General features: G+C 52.6%; 1 protein-coding gene across 2 annotated transcripts; it reads left to right on the top strand.

Annotated features, from left to right (window-relative positions):
- Nucleotides 1-954: 954 nt before the first annotated feature.
- Erp29 (endoplasmic reticulum protein 29) lies at nt 955-8,362 on the top strand. 2 transcript variants are annotated; one of them, XM_006970773.4, is made up of 3 exons: nt 955-1,267; nt 5,258-5,396; nt 7,577-8,362. In XM_006970773.4, the coding sequence occupies exons 1-3, from the start codon at nt 1,124-1,126 to the stop codon at nt 8,074-8,076; spliced, it is 783 nt and encodes a 260-aa protein (XP_006970835.1). In that variant the 5' UTR covers nt 955-1,123; the 3' UTR covers nt 8,077-8,362. The 2 variants fall into 2 exon arrangements, with proteins under 2 accessions (XP_006970835.1, XP_015852488.1); XM_015997002.2 differs by having other exon boundaries at nt 1,130-1,267; nt 5,185-5,396.
- Nucleotides 8,363-9,651: the final 1,289 nt, after the last annotated feature.

Below are 9,651 nucleotides of genomic sequence, written 5' to 3'. Positions count from 1 at the left end.
TGAAAACCTCTCTAAACCTGGAGCTCACGGATTCAATCAGGCTTGATTTGGGGACCTTTCTGCCTCTGCCTAACCAGTGTGGCTACGTGTGCTACATACACCCAGCTTGTTTTTTTTTTTTTGGACACAGTATCTTACTAAGTTTACTCTGGATGGCCTAGAACACACCACACGGACCAGGATCACACCGGCCTTGGCCTCAGGGGTGGTGTGATTATTAAAGATGTGTGTCAACACACCAGGCCCAGATCCAGCTTTTTTTCCTTGGATGCTGAGGATGGAACTCATATGGGGTGGGAGTGTGTGTGTGTGGAGGCTTGAATTCAGTCCTGGCAGGCTCGGAACACACTCTGTCGAGCCAGGCTGGCCTCCCACTCCAGAGGTCAGCCTGCCAGCGTCCCTGGCACTGGGAGTGAAGGCCTGCGCTGCCACACCCGGGCTGCGGGCTTCGATCCCCGTGCACCCGGAATCCCTTCGATCCTTTATGGCCGTGCTGCATTCCCACGGGCACAATGGGAACACGGCGTAAGGCAGGCAGTCAAAGGGGATGCTTGTCTTCTCAGGACACATCCGAGCCGGGTCGTGCCACCCTCCTGACCGCCGACCACACGCAGGACACCGACCAGGCAGCCCGCGGGCGACGACGACCCGGGACAGGCAGCGGACTAACCCCGGCAGGAGGCGGCGGGTCCCGACGGCCCAGCACGCCGGCCCGGCGCCGGGAAGGCAGCACGGGAAGCGCGGACGCCTCGCCCCTCGCCTCCGCTCCCGCGAGAAACGCGGCGGGACCCAGCCTCGGCCGGCGGCGACGCAGGGCGCGTGCGCGGCGGCCCTGCGTCCCCCCCCCCCGCTCGCCCATCACGTGGCCCCGCCCTCGGCCCCGGCCTTCGCCGGACACGCATGCGCAGCCGGCGCGCTCCCGTGGCCCCGCCCCTCCCTCCCCAGCCCGAGGACGGGGAAGCCGGAGCCCGCCGGAGTGGCCACTTGCGCGCAAGCGCGCTCGCGGGACCGCCCCCTCCCTCCCCGCCGCCCCGCCCCACCCCCCGAGTGACGTGAGAGCCCCCGCGGAGCGCTGCGGCCGCAGTTTTCCTATCGCCCGCTCCCCCGTTCGTAATCTGCTGTGATGGCTGCCGCGGCCCCGGGCGCCGTTTCCCTGTCCCCGCTGCTGTCTCTTCTCCTGGGCCTGCTGCTCCTCTCTGCTCCGCACGGCGGCAGCGGCCTGCACACGAAAGGCGCCCTTCCCTTGGACACAGTCACTTTCTACAAGGTAATGAGGATCTGGGGGGGTGGAGGGGTCGTGCGCAGGTGCAGCTGGACGCCCGTGGGAGCGCGCGCCCAGGAGGACGTTGGGCCCCGAGGGGTGGCAGCAGGCGGTCCCCTAAGGGACCCTCCCTTAGACATCCCACCGTCCTAGAGGCCCCGTGTTGGCAGAGCAGGGGCGCACGCCGACCACCCGGCTCCCACCCTCGCCTTGGCGTTGCCGCACGGGTACTCGCTACCTCATTTTACCAAAAAAGAAAAAAAAAACCACAGTCAAGGGAACTAAGTGTCCCTTCCCTTTATCTGTAGGGAAAAGACAATGCCGGGAGAGATCCAATCCACGAGTCCCAAGTGGAAGACCGAAGGGCGGGGCGAGGTCGACGCTCCTCGGCTCCCTGATGGGGTGGGGGTGGCGAAGAGAACTCAGCCCGTTAACATGCAAGTCTGATCCCCCTCTTCTCTGAGGATGGATTGTAGCCTGCTTGGCAGTGTGTAAACCACGTTCAGATAGCACGCGGACCCTTACAAAATACAAGGGTGCAGTTCTGCCACCTGTAGAGAGAGCATCTTGGGGCAGAGAACGAAGAAGCGCCACGACCCCCCACCCAGCTCCTTTTTCAAAATCTGGTATCCAGGTCCGGGTAAACGGATAGAGGAAATGTTGGAGGATGAGAGCAGTGGCCTGTGTGGACCCAGCCTGGTCCTCATGCATCTGAGTCCAGCCACCAGCAGCTTTTCAGTTCCCCTATTGGGCGAGCTAAGAGTGGAGAGAAATAGTCGTTTTCTTATTTTGTTCTCATGGTGAGGAAGTGAAAAGCAGAAGGGAACTCTAAATGAAGGCGCCTCTCTCGAGTGGTTGGACACGTCTACTTTGGAAAGGACCCTGCACGTGTGGCCCATTCAGCGTTGTTCTTAGGGATTTAAAGAAAGAAGCCTGCCGTGTTATTAATCACCCACTCAACTCCGTATACTCTAAGTTGCTCTGTACAGCAGTGCAAGGGTGAATAAAAGGGACACCATCAGTTTAAACCAGTCGGTGCTCCTCCGTCTTTACCAACTGCCCCCCTGCTCTGGGCTGTCATCACAGAAACCCCACTGGCTCCTGCCTGCACCTCGAGGTTCCACTTAATGGAGCAGGAAACGCTGTAGGGAGTGCCCCTTGTCACCGCTCAGTGCCTAGCCATTTGCCCCCTTGTCCAGTCTGCTCTAGCCAGTACAAAGCCTTCTGACTGTTCCTTGTGACTGGAACATTCTTTGCCAGGTCTTTGAAATAAGTTACTTCACATTGGTTTGTCTTAGGTTAACTATTACCCCCCTCAAGTCCTTTCCTTGCTTCCTCAGGCCCCTGGGCTTAAATTCAGCCCAGTTGCTGTTTTTGTTTGTTTGTTTATTTTGTTTTTAACCTGTCAGTTTCAAACCTCCCATAGTAGACTATGACATGCTTATGAAGTCCTCTGACTCTCTCTCTACACAGCATACCAGATTGGTTATTGAGCATCTAATATGACAGTTGATCTGGTGTGTTGTGTTCACGTGAATGAACAGGTGTCTACATGCTTTGCCTTTCAGTGATTTCCAACTTAGAAAAGATTTGTCTTGGTGTTATTTTTGACCTTCACTAGGCGGCTTCAGCAGATGAGAGCCTCTCCATGTTGATCATTCAGAATGAGGCTGTGTTCATTCAGAATGATGTCTGGGGCATGACGGGCTCTTAGCAGCTTCCTATTCAGTGAACAAAAGACACAACTTCAGCCAGACAATGGTGTCACACACAGAACTGGTGAGGCAGAGGCAGAAAGGTCATGAGTTCAAGGCCAGTCTAGGCAACTTAATGAGACCTTGTTTTAAAAATCCCAGGGAAGGGCCCTATGAGGTGACTCAGCAGGAAGGCGCTTCCGCCAAACGTGACCACCAGAGTCCAGTCCTCTGGTGAGAGAACCGACCCCTACGCACACAATACACATGCACAAGGGTACCACTGCATCCTGTTAACTAAACTCTCCTCTCTACTCCGGTGTCCTTATGATGACTGGTATTCTGTATTACAATGTAGGCCCCCTGGTAGGGATCCCGTGCTGTGCTTTGGAAACACCATGCCACTTCTTACTACCTTGCAGCATCAAAACTGTTAAGAGCTCTATTCAGAACATTTCTCAGTGTCTGCCAGACGTCAGTCAGACACTGGGACTTGAGGGGTGCACCAGAACATGGGCCATGGTCCTTATCCTTAGAAATGCACATCCAAGTAAAAAGGACAGAAAATTAGCAATTAAGAAAAGACGGTTTCAGAGTGAGATGGGAGAGGGTTAAGGAAGTGAAGTAATAGGTGACTGGATCGTTCTCTCCACTAGAAGGAGACATTTAAACTGAGTCTTGAATGACAGAGGCAGTCAAGGGAACCCAGGAAGAGGCTTCCAGGCAGCAGGCTGGAGCTAGTGTTGAGCCGAAACAAGGCCAGCTGGGCCACAGGGATGTGATCCGATTTATATTTTCAGTCTTCCCTGCTGCTGAGCTCTTAGAGCTGACTTTCTGGTGTCAGTGACCTGTTCCAATGGCTTCTGTTCTTCATGTCCCTAGGCAGTGTTAATATCCTTAAATATGTAAAACCAAGTGAATGTTAAAAAAAAAAGTCCTTTTTACCTCCAGTGATTGCCTGTGATGAAAATATGACAGTTTGGGATTGCTGGACTACACTCACGAAAAGGTTGATGGAGGCTGGAGAGATGGCTGAGTGGTTAACAGCAAACACTGCCCTCACACCCATCTCAGGCAGCTTACAGCCTGTAACTCTGGCTCCAGGGATCAGACGCCCTCTCCTGGCCTCCTTGGGTACCTGTACTCAGATGCACATAGCCACACATACAGAATTAGAAACAATAAGTTCTTTTTTTTTTTTATTTGAAGATGGGTAGGCAATATTACTGACCAAAGCTAGCTAGATAAAATGTGTGCATTAAAAGGAGCCACCAAAAGGAAGTCTTGAGCTCATCAGTAAGTTAAATGTAGACTCGCCTGAAGCTCCATTCCTAGTAAACCAAAGGAATGGAATTTGTGTGCTCAAACAAAACATGTATGTGAACATTTAGGGCAGTGCTCTCTATAGTAACCAAGAGGAAGAAGCAACTCGAGAGTCTATCAGCTGATGTGTGGTTTACTTGGGGGTGGGGGTCAAAGCTCTAAGCCGGAGTGTGGTGATGCATGCATGTACCCTCAGCATTTGGGAAGCTGAGACAGGAGGATCAGTGTGAGCTAGTCTGGGCTACATAGGCCCTGTCTCCAAAAGAAAGGAAAAAAGAAAAGGCATCATGTTCTGACATGTGCTAGAACATGAACAAGTTTTAAAATCATGGTAGACAGCTGGGTGGTAGTGCATGCTTTTAATCCCAGCACTCAGGAGGCAGAGACAGGCAGATCATTGGGAGTTCCAGGATAGCCAGGTCTAAACAGAGAAACACTGTCTTGAAAGAAAAAAAATATTGAGAAATATTTCATTACATTAACTTTACCACAATTAAAATTCTGGCCTTGACAGTTTAAGACAGAGATGTAGCTAAAGGGAACTCTGGTCTTAAGAGATGACATTGACCCAGGTCTGGCCTCTCAGCAACCTTCTACTGACCTGAACCTGCTCAGTTCAGTTCAAACTCTGGCCTCTATGGCCGAAGCATCCTGAGTGTTTGGTGTTTACTGAGAAAGACCCCCCTGAGATGGCAGAGAGCAGCAGTGCCTGCTAGGGTCTCCTGGGTATTGTTGAGAGACACTGGGGGAAGGCCTCAGTTCTTTCTCCACTACTGTCTTTTCAGTGTGAACAAATGCCCAGTGCGATGCCCAGCAAACATCCTAAGCTTTAGGGGAATCTGTGAATGATAGCATGGGACAGCTTGTCTCCTGTGTAGGCTTGCTTCCACTCTGTTTCTTAAACAGGGGTCCCTTGGGAAGGGGAATTAGCTCCAAAGGTCCCTGAACACCCGACTTGCTCAGCTCTATGCGCCCTCAGGTCATCCCCAAAAGCAAGTTCGTCTTGGTGAAGTTCGACACCCAGTACCCCTACGGTGAGAAGCAGGACGAGTTCAAGCGGCTGGCTGAAAACTCGGCCTCCAGCGATGATCTCTTGGTGGCAGAGGTGGGGATCTCAGGTATGGACAAGTCCAGGATGACTGGGGAGGGGCCTGGGAGGAAGGAAGCGAGGGCTCATTTCCCTGCTGGGAGGGGGACTAATACCCCCTGAGCCATCCCCTCGGAGAAACTGGTTGTGTGATCTGTCAGAAGCTAGTGCTTGCAGCAAGCTTAGGCAGAGCAGGTGCCGCCCGTGGGACCACAGGGGATCCCATAGCTGCCTGAAGGGGTGCCCCCTCTTCCCAAATTTCACCTGTCTGACTTCCCTTGAGAACGGAGTCCCTCCTTGCAAGGCCTGGGACAGGAGGAACGCCGTCTTCTTGTCTTCATGTCAGCTTTTATGCCAGTGCTGGATTCTGGCAATAGCTGGAATAAGCTGCTGGCTGCCACCAGTAATCAATGGGCGGTTTCTATAGCTGTGGTCACCAGCATCCAATGGTACAGTCCAGAGAGCGATGGGCAGACACTGAGTTTCGGTCCTGTCACCTTCACCAGGAAGACCCTGGGAACTTCCTGCAGTCTGGTGGCAGTAGAGCGGGCTGGCACACTTCTCCAGGGCAGTTAGTCAGCTCCCGCAGCACTTGGTGACTAATAACTGCAGCTGGGAAAACATCCATCCTGCACCTACTGTGTACCAGGCCACTGTGCTGCTTCCCATGAGCTTTGTCCCTGACACCTCTGTGAAGGAAGTTCTATGGGACTGTCACCTGTGTCTCAGAGCAGCGCCTGATGCTTAAGACTTAATGGGGCAGTTAAACGCCAGACCTAGGGGGCCGGAGAGGTGGCTCAGCGGTTAAGAGCACAGGCTGCTCTTCCAGAGGACCTGGGTTCAACTCACAGCAACTACATGGCAGCTCACAACTGTCTGTAATTCAGCTCCAAGAGATTTGATACCTCAGACATACATATAGTCAAAACACCGATGGACATAAAGTAAAAATCAGTCTTTTAAAAAAAAAAAAGTCAGACTAGGAGGAACCCCTGGCAGCCATCACCAGCTTTTAGCCTTGGAGAAAACTTGCCTATTGGGGAGGGTGTCAGAGCTGCCACCACACAGTGAGCACCTCCACACAGTGAGCATTTCCACACAGTGAGCACCTCCACACAGTGAGCATTTCCACACAGTGAGCACCTCCACACAGTGAGCGAGCACTCCCACACAGTGAGCACTTCCAGAGTGAGCACTTCCACACAGTGAGCACCTCCACACAGTGAGCACTTCCACACAGTGAGCACCTCCACAGAGTGAGCACTTCCACACAGTGAGCACCTCCACACAGTGAGCACCTCCACACAGTGAGCACTTCTTCCACACAGTGAGCACTTCCACACAGTGAGCACCTCCACAGAGTGAGCACTTCCACACAGTGAGCACCTCCACACAGTGAGCACTTCTTCCACACAGTGAGCACCTTCACACAGTGAGCACTTCTTCCACACAGTGAGTGAGCACTTCCACACAGTGAGTGAGCACTTTCTACACAGTGAGTACTTCCACACAGTGAGTGAGCACTTCCACACAGTGAGTGAGCACTTCCACACAGTGAGTGAGCACTTTCTACACAGTGAGTACTTCCACACAGTGAGCACTTCTTCCACACAGTGAGCAAGCACCTCCCTTCTCCACAGAGGTGTGTTCCCTCACTGGTCTTCCTACAGCCTTTGTGAGGCAGGGCCTGTGTTGCCGTCAGTGGTCACTAAATACTCCCCCCCCCCCTTCTGTAAAGCTGCAGCCAGAGTGGCTGGATGTGGCTCGTGACCTCCGAGCTCAGTCCCTGCCCAGACCTTTTCACACGAGCCCCAGCTCTTCATGTGGCTGACTCCTCTGAAGTCAGATTCCGCAGCCTGGATCACACAAGCCTCCTCACTCCCAAACTGTGCCCTGCAGTGTGTCTTCTGTCCTGTAGAGTACAAGCTCCTTGCAGCCTCGGAGATCTGCACTGTGACTATTCCCACACACTCACAGCAGGTTCCAGCCCACAGTGGATACAACATTCCAAGGATTATTGTTTCCCCCAAAGAGAAGAGTCACTGAATGACACAGTAGAGCCACACAGCTAAGGCATGTTAGGAAACAAATGGAGACCCAGGTCTCTGGTGAAACTTGACATTGCACAGCCAACTTTTCAATCTCTCCCTCTGATCAGCAGGCCCCACAGCAGTGTTATACCAGTTCCTCATGTCTGGTTTCTGTTCGCAGACTACGGTGACAAGTTGAACATGGAGCTGAGTGAGAAATACAAGCTGGACAAAGAGAGCTACCCAATCTTCTACCTGTTCCGGGACGGGGACTTTGAGAACCCTGTACCATACAGTGGGGCAATTAAGGTCGGAGCCATCCAGCGCTGGTTAAAGGGGCAGGGGGTCTACCTGGGCATGCCTGGCTGCCTGCCTGCCTATGATGCCCTAGCAGGCGAGTTTATCAAGGCTTCCAGCGTAGAGGCCCGCCAGGCCATCTTGAAACAGGGGCAGGATGGCCTCTCAGGTGTGAAGGAGACGGAGAGGAAGTGGGCCAGCCAGTACCTGAAGATCATGGGGAAGATCTTGGACCAAGGGGAAGACTTCCCAGCCTCAGAAATGACGCGGATCAGCAAGCTGATTGAGAACAAGATGAGCGACAGCAAGAAGGAGGAGCTGCAGAAGAGCCTGAACATCCTGACTGCCTTCCGGAAGAAGGGGGCCGGGAAGGAGGAGCTGTGACGGGGCACAAGGGGGTTCCAGGGTGTGCTGGGGGCGGGAAGGGGAGAGCCACCCGCTGGCTGGAGGCCCCCGTGGGGTACAAGGGGGAGTGGAGCGAAGCAGTCCTGAGCCAAACCTGAGCCCTGAGTACGCCTGGACATTCATGCTGCTGAGACCACACTTAGGACATCCCTCGAGCCAGTGTGTGGAGAGCCTGTGTGCTCAGCTGAGGCTGGTGAGATGCCCCCCCAGAGGAATTGGTGCTACAGAGGAGTTCATTCTGAACAAATAAAGTCTGTTTTGGTTAGATGGTTTTCTTTTCAGATTGTACTTTTGACCTATGATTTGAGTTCCGTTTTGAGATTTAGCTGTTATGGCTTTCTCTTCCCTGCACAAGGCTAGACCTACCTCCTGGAGAATCGTGTATGGCAAGGACAGGGTGCTGCTGTCTGCCCTCTGGCCTTGCCAATGAACAAGCAACAGGGCATTATCTTTCATGCTTTCTCGAGAGCAAATTCTTAGTTATACTAATGTACTGTTTTTAGAATTTATACAACCAAAGCCAGATGTGGTGATACACATCTGTAATCTGACCACTATGAGGACCAGCCTGGGGTAACTGAGATCCTATAAGTGCATAACCAGATGAAGAATCATTCCAATTTAAAGATTTAAATTATAAACTACTCTCCAACAATATCACTTGCTGTAAGTTACTCAGTCAACATCAACTTTTTTTTTTTTTTTTTAAACTCCCGAGTCAGGGTTTCTTTGTATAACACAGCTCTGGCTCTCCAGGAACTCGCTCTGTAGACCAGGCTGGCCTCAAACTCGGAGATCTGCCTGCCTCTGCCTTCTGAGTGCTAGGATTAAAGGTGTGTGCCACCACTGCCTGGCAAAGCCGACTTGAACCGGACTCCCCCACCTGTCAGAGCACCTGGCTCCTCTGCAGACACAGCTGTAGAAGTGTAGGCCTCTTCTGTTCCCCCACTCCTGCAGATGCTACTCAGAGATTTGGCCAGGGCTGTGAGCCATCCCCACACTTAACTGCCCCTGCTCACAGCACAGTTTACATCTCAGGAACGAATCTGAGATCCAGAGGACCCAGTGTTTTCAGTGACTTTTCTAATTTTATGTGTCTGAGTGCTTGTCCGCATGTATGTACGTACACAATGTACATGGGCATGCAGCAGCCATGGAGGCCCAAAAAAGGTGTTGGGTTGTGAGCCACTTGGTAGGTTCTGGGAACCGAATTCAGGTCCTCATGGGCTCTTAACTACTGAGCAAGCCATTTCTCTAGCTGCTAACATTTTCATTTTGTAATTTTAATCAAAATCCTTTCTAGTCTCCTTGGGTGCTTCTGAAACAGACTTACCTTAGCTGTTCCAGTTTATACCCATATCTAGGCCAGCCAACTCCAAAGGACAAAGTATCGCTGTCTTATAGAAAGCAGAACACCCAGTCTTTCATGCCCGGTGACAGAGGTGGAGGGTGGCAGGCTACCCTGGGCCTTCCCAAGATGGGCTCAGGCCGGCTGCTATGTCTTCTCTTTCAAGTTGGATCTGCTTAAGAGATTGACATATGCCAGAGAAGTGC

Source organism: Peromyscus maniculatus, chromosome 23 (assembly GCF_049852395.1).
Source record: "Peromyscus maniculatus bairdii isolate BWxNUB_F1_BW_parent chromosome 23, HU_Pman_BW_mat_3.1, whole genome shotgun sequence".
Lineage (NCBI taxonomy): Eukaryota > Metazoa > Chordata > Mammalia > Rodentia > Cricetidae > Peromyscus > Peromyscus maniculatus.
The sequence above is the reverse complement of the archived record's forward strand: the minus strand, read 5'-3'. Positions and strand labels throughout refer to the sequence as shown.

Bases quoted from the DNA above. Each gene is read 5' to 3' on its own strand.
- Erp29 (XM_006970773.4), top strand. From the start codon at position 1,124: ATGGCTGCCGCGGCCCCGGGCGCCGTTTCCCTGTCCCCGCTGCTGTCT. The intron at 1,268-5,257 runs GTAATGAGGATC...ATGCGCCCTCAG, and splicing joins ACACAGTCACTTTCTACAAG to GTCATCCCCAAAAGCAAGTT. The intron at 5,397-7,576 runs GTATGGACAAGT...TTCTGTTCGCAG, and splicing joins GGCAGAGGTGGGGATCTCAG to ACTACGGTGACAAGTTGAAC.